Below are 12872 nucleotides of genomic sequence, written 5' to 3'. Positions count from 1 at the left end.
TGAAAGCATTCATATGATGGATCATATTCAAGCCCTCCTTTTCCGTTCCCATGGATGAATAACTGGACAATGGCAATGCAAGTAAGCAATGGGCTTATCTCGGGAGTCGTGACTAATGGCGGGATTTTCATGAGTAAACTTTGCCTGTCCAACTGTCAACTGATAAGCTTGCATCCCGAACCCTCCAGGGATGACGCATAGTCTGCCCGATCCGGGAACCCTGCCTCGGACTTTTTCACATAGTATCTATCTTCCTTTTCCCTATCTTTAGGGAGCTTTTTTTTCTTTGTTTTAATTTTTATTTTTCCGTATCCCCCTCATAGTGTCTCCGAATGTCGTGTATCGTACCCTCTTTAGCTTTGATTTTTTGTGCGCAGTGGCTGTTGTTGGTCTTGTGGTACTAGCTATGTATGGTACTTGTTGAGTAGTAAGTTATTGCAGGCGCCTAAGAGTCGGGATAGATAGGTAGGTAGTTAGTTGTCTTGCCTCTTTCTCTCGATCAACGCCACGTCACATTGCTTTTTATTTATCAAGAAGGATGCGCCTGACGATCGGCTCGATGGATGCAAGACAGATTCTAGTAGAAGAATGATGGCTCACAATGGGCTTGTTACTTATCAATTCGATAGGTGTCGGTGGCCATGGTGAGGCGATGGTAGACTTACAGACAGTATTTACTATAGACAGTAAACAATGATGATGATTCCCAAAAAGAGAAAAAAAAAAGAAGTAGTAGTTCGGCATGACTCGAGACCCGTGATCCGGGAATTCGAGTCACGCTTTGGTCGGTGCTGTTTATCGCGTGGGTTTTATTCCTTTTCTGCATTGAAACTTCCTTCATTGGAAGGAGAGGATCGAGTCCACGCACGCCTTGTATTCCATTCATTCCCCTAATTGTTTCTTTTCCTCTCGGGTCATCACTACTCTATCATTATTCTGCCCCAGCTAAGTATCGACTAAAGAGTTAGCTTCCCTCCTTCCGAACTCTAAGGACTATACTAGATAGATTCCGCTCTCCTCACTTTGGAGGAAACCCCCACTCCTTAACGGCTTTGAGAATCTCTTTCGCCAGGTTCCTCACTGTCGGAGCCGGCCTACGGGGCCGTTGCCACTCTCTTGGAGAACCCCCGGCCATTCATCCATCCTCTCAAGCATCTCCGTTCGGGGCACTGGGACCCTCTACTAGGCTGGTACTTCGTACCCATGGTCGAGCTTGGTTCCTCGGGTGCACTTTCTTTTTCGTATGCTCGTTCCTTTTGCCTGGATGGCCGCTAGGAGCATGTGGTCCCATGTTCGGAATTGATTGTTATCATCACTGTGGAACTGGCACCATGTCCACAGGAAAAGTACCACCCCTCCTTTAGGTTTCTGATTTTCTTTTCCCCGTTCTACAATCCCGGAATATACTACTATCGAATGGATCCTTTCAATAATACCGTGAATATCCCTTGCTGGGCGCTTGATAAGCCTCGTGTCCACCAGTGAGGTCCGCCACACTCCGCGCGACACTGTATCCCCCCCGATATTGAGGTATCCCCTTTGGGTTTGATGTTTATTGATCTAATGACAATTTTTCTTGATTACCCTGGAGTATTCTATTTCCTTTCAATCGATTTGCAATATTGGTTTCAGGGCTTACGCTGTCCTTCCATTTATACCCACCATCCGTCTGTGGCCCGGACATTCTTTGTGACAGCCGCTTGCTGAAGCCCCGTAAAGAGACATGTCTGTCCTACTCGAGTCTGGCCAGGTGTAGGTACCTTGTGACTTTCGATTCCTTCCTTTCGCCGATATATTAGATGTCTGGTCCCGCCTGCGGGGAAGCGCCTGATCTTGGCCCGGATCGCCATGAGTTCGAAATGTCGGCGGCCATCACCTCACTCTGGTGGCCCGAGGATCGCGTGAAGGCCACCCTTTGTTCCGAATACGTCTTTAACCACCTACCTTCGAACATCTTGCACCGTCTCGTCAATCCCTTGCCTTGGGGAGAGGGTTTGACCAGCGAGTCTTACTTAGACTGGATCCTTGCCAAGGCCGGTAGAATCTTCCTGATCCTCGTGGACATCGGCATACCGGAGCGCATCTTTGCCCTGGTTGATGAATCGTTAGATGACACGGATTTACCTTTGTCGGCACCAAGTACCACGCGACTTCCTTTCGCACCGGAAGGGGACAATGCAACTGTCGCCCACAAGTTCTTCCTCGCTCAATGGCGGTTCACGGTACGCGGTATCAATGAAGGCGACCATATCAAGTATACTCAGAACGAGGGGGTCCCGGTGGAGCTTCTTCGTACCGGAACATCTCTAGTGAGAGAGGGCGTGGAGAAGGTTGTTCTAGCTGGCTCCAAGTGTCGTGTGCTGTTGCGAACGCAAGTCTCCATTGGCGGTGCACCGCATTTCTTCGAGGAGAACGAGGTGTTGGAAGAAATCCGCTCTCTGAGAAGACTAGCCCACGATCACGTCTACTCAATCTACGCCTCCTACTTTGTGGATACCACCGTTTGCATCCTTTTCTCGGGCGTTTACGAGCGAACACTCATGTCATTCCTTACCGACGTGCCTCAATCTTTCAAGCGCCTCGCCAAGAACAAGCGTCGAGAGATATTAGTCAATTGGCCACATTGTCTGGCTAATGGACTGTCATGGTTGCATGCACATAGCCAGGCCCATAGCCTGATTTCTCCGTCGAACATCCTGGTTGACGCAGACTTTCGGATTTTCTTGGGCCAGTTTGAGGCTCTCGACACTCTTCTATCCCCACTCAAGCCGGACGACGTTGAAACCTACCAGTATGGTGCGCCCGAGCGATGGGTGCGCTCAGTCAGTATTCAGGACACAAGTGCACCAAGCCCAAACATCGCGCTCCCATCAGGGGGGCGTTCGGCCCGCAAACAGTCGTCCCGTCCAGCAATGCTGAGCCTATCTAGATTCAGGGGCTCTCAACCGTCGGATCAAGATACAGAAATACACGCAGAGTCTGTTACGTCGCAGGGAACTGCCATACGTATCGGCCTACGAGGCTCACCTTCTCGGATATCTTTCACCAACTCCTCTTCCTCTGGATCAAGCGTTGGGAGCGCCCGCAAGCGCGTGGTATCCTCCATAAAACGACCGATGTTCTACACACCGTCCATCACTTCGTCCAACTCCAATTCTTCGAGATCATCAACCACTCCTTCTACTACCTATGGCCAGTTTGGCTACCCGATCATCGGTTCCAACGCTGCAATTGTTCATACTTGGCAAACACGCCAGTCAGATCCAGAAGCCTCGGACATATTCTCTCTTGGGGCAGTGTTTCTAGACATCTTCACTCATTTATGCAAGCGCAAGCTCTCTGCTTTTTCACACCACCGAGGGGCTAAGAACCGGACCGCTGGCCGCGGTGGCGGCGTCGCCGACTGCTCATTCCACCTCGACCGAAACGCCGGCCAAGTGAGCTCCTGGATCGCCCTGCTGGACAACGATGCGAAGAAACACAAAGATCCCATCTTCCAGGCTGTTCGACCGATGCTCACCGTCGTGCGAAGCATGCTAAACAGAGAACCCATGAGCCGCCCATCTGCTTATCAGGTGGAGCAGCTTCTGGCCCACTCACTCCAGAAACTGGACGGAAGCTGTAGCCTCCACTGTACTTCCGACCTGCAAGTCCACGCCCCCAGGTCCAAGAACCCACTCCGTCTAGGTGCACAAGCAGCCTCGTCATCAGACAGACTCGTCGTCCCGCGAGCAAAGCCACTAGGGGCTAGATCCCCGTCTCCAAGTAGTCCAATGACTGCCGAATTCTCATCTACTAGCTCTGGAGGACCCGTGAGCCTCCGTCCCTCTCCTTCTGCCTCTGCCTCGAGTTTCAGCTTGCCTGATCAGCAATACACGGACAACTATATATATAGCAGCGACACAGACCAAGAGTACGACAAATACAGTACCTCTTCGTCGCCCGTGCCTTGGCGTGACCCAGATCATGGTCTAAGTCCGGCAGCACATAACGATCCGACATGGAATTACAGCATCGCTCTGGGAAAGCGTTAGCCTTTATTTATATATACCCGTCCCAAAGCGATAACCACTTGGCACTTGGCTCCTTCTCTTTGTATCATTGACATCATACTACCCTCTCGACCAAAGACCAGTCATTTCATCGCCTCATTACTGGTATACTACTACACTTTCCCTTCTACTTCTCTATTCTCATGCACTCCGCACATACTACTTGTACACAACGTCATGCCTTGTACATTCTGGGCTTTTCGGGTTCTTCATCCTCTCTGATACTACTATATACCTTTACACTTCATTTCTTTCTCAGGAGACTTGGCTTTTTATTTTTCTTTCTCATCATTATACTAATATGCCAGTTCTCCTAACGATTGATGATGAATGACCGCTTGTGCTTGCTTTGGGTGATATCCTTATCTATTTCACTTATTACCTTTCCGTTCCACTTGTACTTAGCTTAGTCATTTAATCAAATTCTACTTTTTATGCACACTGCTTCTGATTTATTCCTGTAGTAAATGTAGATACGCGTCAAAAAAGAGGACATCACAAAGACAATATATCTATTTCATAATCCCACTATGACTACCCAGTAGTAAGTAACCCCCCATCCACGCCAATCCCTATCCCACAAAACACCGTCATATCCTCCCGAATCAAATATAAAATTCATCATCAGATCAGTCATAAATAGTAACCCACATACCAAAGACCAAATATGGATAAAGTAATAAGAAGTAGACTTAGAACGTAAATAACTAGACCCCCAATGGTGGATAAAAATACCCGACGACTCGCATGCTACTTACTTACTTAGTACATCTCACATGCATCTAACCAATCACCTACAACCACCACGCCACGCCCCCAATAACCACACAAAAGAGAGCAGACACATCAAGACGGAACAGAAAGCCACCACTATTTCCAGCATGCATGGACGAAGCCCCGCTTGATGGGCTGTAAGCGGCTACTCCGCTTGGGTTTGTACCTGAAGGAGAAGACTGCTTGTTTGATACCGATTTCGAAAAATCTGCTCCTGAATCGGACGCAGTACCTGTGGTAGTTGCGGTGGCGGAAGCGGGAGAGGTAGCACCATCACCATCATCAGAGTTGCTATCATCATCATCATCATCATCATCAGCGTGGACGAAGGCCTGACCTATAGTTGGGAGCGGGGCGGATGGATCCACGGCCCATCCACCGTCCGTCGAGGCAGGGCATTCTGGAGGGGAGATAGCCGCGGTGGATTTGACATAGTCGGATAGAGCGACGCCGGTAGGGTCGAGCGTAGCCCACTGGTTCTTGAGGTTATCAAAGTCGGGTTGGATCGGGGTGGGTTCACCCTGGCGAGTGAAGCCGTCCTGGACGACGATATCCTTGGTGGCAGTTGGGGGTGTGTCGGCGCCGGGAGGGCCATACTCGATCAGGCCGTAGTCGTTTGTTTCCTCGATCCATTCGTAGATCATAGCGCCAGACCAGGTGCCCGACATGTGGTCACCGAAGATGGCGGCCTGGTCGGAGAAGGTGCGGGGACGAGCTACGTTGCATCCTGTTTCGGAGAAGAAGATGGGGATGGGGTAGCCTTCTGCTTCGTCTTGGAGGGTTTGGTAGCCGGACTGCTCGTATGAGGAGTCACCGCACCATTCGTAGGCGTTGAGGGAGAAGAAATCGAGTCGTTCGGCGGGGTCAGAGCGACAGGCTAGGTAGTTCTGCAGCATGGGGCGCAGTTCGGCGATGTCTGCGGCCGAATAGCCGACTGGGATGGAGCGGTAGTGCTGCGCATTGCGATAGGATTTGATGTCGCGGGCTGCGGCTAGCACGTAGGGGGCGGCGGCGGAGCCGTCCTTGGTGGTGAGGACTTCGTTACCGACGAAGACTCCGGCGGTGTTGTCGTATTTCTGGAAGGCGTCCAACACGGCTTTGAAGCTGTCGAATTGGGATTGGTCCCAGTGGGGGTCGTCCTGTGGAATGGGGATGGAGTGGTTAGTTTGTTGGCGGCCCGATACGATGATGGGTCGGGTGATAGGTCATGGATGGGATATAGATGGTGGTGTAGTGGTGGTGGTAAAAGCATACCTGGGAGATCGCGGTGTCGAACGTGTCGAGATCGACGAACAGGTAAATGCCTGCATCTGCGAAAGCTTTCATGCATCCGTCGTGGTTGGCTTTAGGGTCCACATGGTACACACGGATTGCATTGGTGCCCAACTCGGCCATGCGGGCGGCATCTCGCGTGCATTGAGCGGTGTCAATCAGGGGATCTTCGGGAATGAGTTGATAGGCGATGCCTAGACCATGGCGTGCGGGTCAGTGCGTGAGGAACTTTCGTGGGTCGAATGGACAACACGAACCTTTGATGTAGTATTGGGTGCCATCTTCGTAGAAGAATTTTGAACCAACCGCTGAGATGGTTTGTATGGCACTGACGGTGGGGACGTAGAACGTGTTGAGTAGCAACGATAGAGCAGTTGCAGATGATGACCAGTGTGTTTTGACCATTGTCTTCTCGCAGTTCCCTGCACGCGGCTTGGCTCTCTGCAAAGTAATCTGCGATAATAGATCGGGTGGGTACTCTGCAGTCTCCTTCCGGGGATTCTGACCGCTATCCTTATCCAAAGAGTGATAAAACACAGCGAATAGACCAGTCTAATGCGTCGGTATCAATTGAGTAAGACAGAGTGCAGAAGTGAGTGTAACACGCCAGCAAAACTGCCTGCAGCTGTCTGGACAGTGAATATTGTAAGTTGGAACGCAGGTAGATAAGACGACCCAGGGAATGAGAATGCAGACACTTGCATGGACGAGAAAACATCTGTTCTAATATAACAGATGCACGAATAACTGCTGAAGTCATCAATCCCCCCCGAGTATCTACCTCCCCATCGTCCTGGCGCCCTGCCATACCAGAGGTAGCGTGTCTGCCCTGGAGGAGACATACTCGAGAGGGTTGTTGTGAGGAGCGTGACGTCAAAAAGAATCCTGCAGGTGCGTTAAACTCATTGTGGCTCTGGAGTGGATGAGAGAAGGAGAGGCAGTTCCAATCTCCGGGGAAGATGGAATGCAGTGCGATCGAAGGGGGAACAGCTTAATGGATGCCAGGGTGCATGGGATCGACAACATGGATTGGATTGTTTATGCAGGCATTGCAACAAGGTTGTCGCGAACTATGTGAGTACCGCGTCGGAGATTTCTGGGACACCACCTTCAATAATGTTTGGGTTAAGCATTTCATCTGAATGGGACTTTGAACTTTGGTTACTACAAAGTATCTGAGTATGGGTACATTACAATTCCAATCTACAAGATTCCAAGCAGATGTTCATGAGTGGTCTGGTTCCTGACCCAAATTGGCAATCCCCAGTCCCTCACGTGATTATAGGGGTTTCGCACAACAAAACGTTTCCCGATTAGTCATGAATCGTTCCTTTGAAGGAAAAGGAGGAAGCGAGACAGAGGGAAATGAGGTAATAAATCCAGATTATTGCTACACAGTAAGTAAATAGACTGATACTAATTTTGCCACGGGAAATTAAAATTAAAATAAGACTGGAACTGGAATTGAAATTGCTTGTGTTTCTCGCCTGAAACCTGTAGGGCAGGGAGGGCCCGAGTGGATACTAACCTAAGTACTTAGCACTTACTTATGGTGTGGTAGGAATTGTGTGTCGCAATTTAAATCATCCGGTTTGATCGCCTGGGCTGAACAGACGATTAATCTCTCAAACGATAGTGGCTAATAAATCTGAGGAGGGGGGCAAGAGAAGTTGGGTAAGAAGCTACTATTAATATGTATGCTATGATTTTTTGTCAAGATATGCTGGGAACATGGCATTGGGTGGACACGATCCAGCGATGTCAGGAGGAACCTGACCAGTTGCAAGCCATGGCCCGGGATTGCCCGCCCCCTTATTGCTGGAAGTGTTCTGCTTTGGGCTCTCCGGTCTCGCCCAAAGCACGAGGAGCGATGGGTCTTGGCAACGATCGAGACCCTGGCTGGGCCCACCGCCTAAATAATTAGGATCATCTGGAGATGGGGTCTGTTCTCTGCTAGTTACCGTTACTCTTCGGCCGCTTGACGTAGGATGCTGTTGAGATATTCGAAAAAATAAATATGAATTAAATAAGAAAAAATTTTGAAAAAGCAACAGAAATCAAAGTAGGCAGTGTAGACAGCCTCTTCGTTGTAAAAACAATTATTATATCCCCCCCATCCTTCTTGGGGGTTGAAAAAAGGAGATGCAAGCAGAGAGTTACAAGCAATCGACTAGTGAAAGACGGATCGTCACCGGCTTGCGTGGATGACGGGGCCTCGTCTGACTGGGGCTTCCTTTTCCCGCATGCGTGCCATTTCCCTTTCCAAGGAATCTCCGCCAACGCTTTCATTTCATTTCCTCCTTTTCCTTTTTCATTTCCTGCTTTTCCCTTTTCCACCCCCTCCCCTCTTTTTTCTTTTTCTTGCCCGTTTCTGACGTGCTGGGGGGTTTAAACTCATACTAAAGTAGATATATCTACAATTCCCATTGTCCCTCCTCCCCTCCCCCCCTTCTTTTTCTTCTTCACCTTATCTACCTACTATCCACCCTTTTACCACACCTAATTCCTCACCAACACACACTCCATTCTCGTCTATTCTGGTCTGGATCATGCTATCCGTGGTTCTCCCGTCTCTCAAATTCGCCCTCTTTGGAAAGCTTCTCCGCCCACTTGTGCCTCGTTTGATTGGCTCGGACTAGTCGTTTCGTGTTTCGCCCGAATTCAACCCTGTTGTGCCTCCCCGGTGCAACGTCATCCTTATTCGCATATTAGTCGTCGGATTGCTATTTTTGTCCCCATCGCTATATATTACCGTCTCCATAATATATTCCCACCTCTTTCATCGTTACGGTCTATCCGTTGCGCAATATAGCGGTTGACCGCAACATGTCCACCACCAGCACATATTCCCCATTTCGCATCTCTCCACGGGATCGCGCCAATTTGGATCGCAATGAGGCTTTTAGGCTTGTGAGGGAGCATCTGAGGCGTCAGGAACTGGGCATGAAGGCTCCTAGGTACGTGTTACAAGCATTCAGAGAATAAGTCCACCGCCAATTATCGTAGCTAACAGTATCGGCTATAGCTTTTGTGCCGAGCATCGCCATGATACCCCCAGTCAAGAACAGGAAACCTTCCGTCTTCATCGCGATATCATCCACACCATCCTCCTCCCTCTGTTCCTGCTCCACCATCAAGCCTCGCGTATCGCAACCAATGTGCTGCCACGCCACAAAGGCGCGGAATGCGAACGGGCGTTCCGGGGTGAGGCGCGTGGTGCTTATGCTTGGCTGCATTCCATTCTGAGCGAAGAGCATGATTGGTATTTGACCGAGCGCTGCCCCGCCTGTATCGTTCTGCACGTTATGAACTCGGAGCCGACCATTCGATTTGTCGCCGTGGCGTGTCTCCTGTCAGACCACTTGCAGGGTCTGGACCTCCCGAGCGCCAAGAGACGGCTGCCTAACTTCGACTTTTGGTACGAATCGCTGGAGAATGCCGTTCGCGAGGATACGTTTTGGGGCGAGGGCTTCTGGCCGGACATCGAATATCGCGCCTGCGCCTTGACCGATGGTGTGAAGCAGCTGGTGCTGCAGTGCTTGGAGCTGCAGGCTGCTCTGGACCGACACGACCTGCAGCCCGAGGAGTCGTACCGACCGACTCAGCGCTCTCGGAATGACTCGTCACGGCCGTCCGTTACGGTGAAGCAGTCCAGCTGCACGCCGCTCCCTGTCATCGACGAAGAAGACCAGAAGCTCCTTGCCAAGGCCGGCGCCAATCGCGGCATGCATCCCTGCCGCAGTGAGCGGCCGCAGAGATTTCACGCTCGCCGCCATGGTGACCCTCGCAGAAGATCGGTGACGTCTTGAGTGATCGCAGGGTGCTTGTGTCAAGCGACCAAGCTGGAAAAATAAACTAAACAGACTACCTGTCGTGGGTCTAGTCGCCAAATGGTCTGGAATCATCCTGCATCGGGATGGCCGAATCTGCCGCCGAAATCAGAAATCGGCCCACTGAAGTGAGTTGCAGGCTCATTGCAACCGCCTCTCAGTGAAACTATCTACAGTCCCGAAGCAAGTAGGTGCGCACCAAGCCTAGACGTGCCACCGAAGTTTCGACGCCCCAGTACTTCCTCTTGCAGAAACTCACGGACATCCCCCCGTGGATGTAACGTCGAGGACTGCTTCCGCGGAAATGCCTACCGTTGTGCATGCGTGTGTGGCTTGAGCAGAATTTGTCCAGATCGTGCAATCCTTCAAGCCATTCGCAGCAAGGGGGCAAAAGACGTGGTTCGGGGCTGAGGTTATTGTGAGGACAGCCACGGTTAGAGTGTGGAGGCAAAATAGCCTCACAAGGTGAAATCCGCAAGGATGAGGTAGTTCGATTCAACTGTATATACTTTTGATGGACGAGAAGAGCAATACATGCACAAACATCACATTGAACCTATGCCTGTCGTACATTGTAGAACTGTAGCAAAATCCGACACAGACCCACCCACACATCAGTTACTATCCAACGTAAGCCAGCAGACACAAAACACAACACAAAACAAGACACGCAATTCAGGTCGATCAAACACACAATGACGACGTTCTGTAACCAACTATCTACCTCCCTACTACTATCTCCTTAACACAGCTGGCTGGCTAGCTGTAAGATTGTCCATCTGGCTGAGCTGACAAGGCAAGAAGAAGGCAAGGGAAGTAAGTCAAAGTGGGGAACTTCATGCATGTATGCATGTTGTCTGTTCAGTTCCATTCAGCAAGCCATGAATGAAAAATAAACAAATCAACTACTACTAGTTTTCTAATTGTCTCTCTTTTCTTTGCCCCATTTTGCCCCTCTATTATGTACATCCCCACTGCATCAACAATCAAAAACAAAAAACAAAAAACAGAAACAAAACATAATGATGAAAGTCAGAGACAACGAATAGAAAAATTAAAAATAATACAAACCTGTTTTTTTGTTTTTGTTTCTTATTATTCTGGCCTTTGTATATCTGAGACATGATGAAGTGGATTTCATTTGTAGTGGTTGTGGTGGTAGTGGTGAACTAACTTACGTACGTACGAATGTGCCGTGTTTTCCCCACATTCTACTACCGCTAACTAATTGGGATACTCGTTTGGTACTTTTGGTTGGTTGATTGGTTTACTTTAGTTTGGTTTAGTTGGTTGGGTTGGGTTGGATTGGTTTACTTACTCCGCGATGGCGATGGCGAGGGAGGAGAGAGAAGTGGGTAGGGAGGAGGGGGAGGAGGGGAGGAGAGGGGAGGAGAGGGGTGGCGGCAAATTCGTATTCTTCTAGTAGTATCCATCTATCTGGTAGGAGTAGTAGTATCTATCCCATCTAGGACGTGTAATAGGCTAGATCCCACTCGGTAGTAGACGAAATAGGTATCTGGTGAGGGTTTTGGTGTGTGGAGATAGGTATGGGTATGGCAATTATCTTATCGCATCTAGATTCGACATGGAACATTGGACATGGTGGGTTATGTATGGGTTATGTGGCACGGGATAGATAGTAGGTAGGGTCTTTGACTATCTATCTGTCTATTTGTCTATCTGTCTATACTATGTCTATACTATTACTTTACTTCAATCATTCTATTCTCTGGTAGAGGAGATTGAAGGATGATGATGATGATGAATCTGGTCTCTTAATCACTCGATCCTCTGGTTGAGTAGATTGGAAAGGATGAGTCTGGCTGGTCTCATGATTGAAGATCAGTTAATCTAGACTATGTGGAGAAGTAACGGGGAGGAAAAGGGAGGTGTCTGGAACCGTGGGTTGAGCATGGATGGTGTATAGTAGTTATGACGGGTTGATTTGGGAGAGTCATTAATATAGAGGACTATTAGACTAGTGGTAATGGAGAGAGTAGAGAAAGTAAGGTTGGAGACGGGATCGTTGTGTATGGCTGGATTAAATTATCGGAGGGAGGGAGACTTGGGTTATACGGGATTGGGGTTGAGATTCCATGGATGGGTGTGTTTGAGATTCTTTTCCTTTCTCTCTCTGTCTTTATTTTTTTTATTCTTTCTCCGTGGGAATAATGATCATTTGATTGTCTGTTTTAATTTACTATGTATTGTCTTCTCTTGTACACTGTACTTGGTTCAGTGTAGAGTGGAGCATCAATCATCAGGCATGAATTCATTCCCTGATGGATGGAGACAGGCCACGCCACCACACGAGAGGATCTGGTAGAAACATCAGGTTGTGTAGGTAACCAACGGGGTCTAGACTGGGCCCGAGTCGGATGGGATACAACCCGGTGGGGATCACCGTTATCCACAATTCATTTTGCATTTTCCGTGCTTGCGATCACATCACGAGATTACATTTGCTGGCACAACCGTATACCACCTACTTTTTAGTTGGATGTAGTACAGAGGATGTTCTGGATCGTGGGTGTGTGTGAGAGTGAGCCGTGTATACTTGATCAGGAAGGGGTAGTAATTAGATAGACGACATGTAGATCCATACATCGCATCACATCCGGTCAGTCTCGGGAAACAGGATATCAAAGGATCTAGTATTAGTCTAGGTTCTGTTGGTAGATCAGAGAATCAGGTCTGAGTCGTCGCTTCACTTTCAGAAGGAGATCGCTATTGTGGATGGATGGATGTGTATGCAGATGCCTTGTTCATGGTGATGTGAGTGATGAAGATCGTTCTCTTTCTGTAAGATTTTTGATTTGGTTGGATATGCTATATCCCTGATATGAACGCCGATAGCATACGCATGCTCCTTATGCTGAAATTGTGTGGATAGATAACTAGGGTCCAGAACTGGGTGACAGCATTGACAGTGACAGTGACAGTG

General features: G+C 49.1%; 3 protein-coding genes across 3 annotated transcripts; 2 read left to right on the top strand and 1 right to left on the bottom strand.

Moving 5' to 3' along the window:
- Positions 1-1859: 1859 nt before the first annotated feature.
- Positions 1860-4034, top strand: BO88DRAFT_329242 (protein kinase domain-containing protein; the record flags this gene model as incomplete). Its single annotated transcript, XM_025702591.1, has 1 exon — positions 1860-4034. The coding sequence occupies one exon, from the start codon at positions 1860-1862 to the stop codon at positions 4032-4034; it is 2175 nt and encodes a 724-aa protein (XP_025568320.1).
- Positions 4035-5158: 1124 nt separating this feature from the next.
- gel6 (putative 1,3-beta-glucanosyltransferase) lies at positions 5159-6503 on the bottom strand (the record flags this gene model as incomplete). Its single annotated transcript, XM_025702469.1, has 3 exons — positions 5159-5965; positions 6081-6292; positions 6356-6503. Coding segments are annotated over 3 exons (1167 nt in total), but the record flags the coding sequence as incomplete, so codon positions are not given.
- Positions 6504-8656: 2153 nt separating this feature from the next.
- Positions 8657-10185, top strand: BO88DRAFT_15490 (uncharacterized protein). The gene is made up of 2 exons (XM_025701550.1): positions 8657-9055; positions 9124-10185. The coding sequence occupies exons 1-2, from the start codon at positions 8925-8927 to the stop codon at positions 9905-9907; spliced, it is 915 nt and encodes a 304-aa protein (XP_025568318.1). The 5' UTR covers positions 8657-8924; the 3' UTR covers positions 9908-10185.
- Positions 10186-12872: the final 2687 nt, after the last annotated feature.

This window comes from Aspergillus vadensis, assembly GCF_003184925.1.
Source record: "Aspergillus vadensis CBS 113365 unplaced genomic scaffold BO88scaffold_1, whole genome shotgun sequence".
NCBI classification, from domain to species: Eukaryota; Fungi; Ascomycota; class Eurotiomycetes; order Eurotiales; family Aspergillaceae; genus Aspergillus; species Aspergillus vadensis.
Note: the sequence above shows the minus strand (reverse complement) of the source record. Positions and strands in the feature narration are given on the sequence as shown.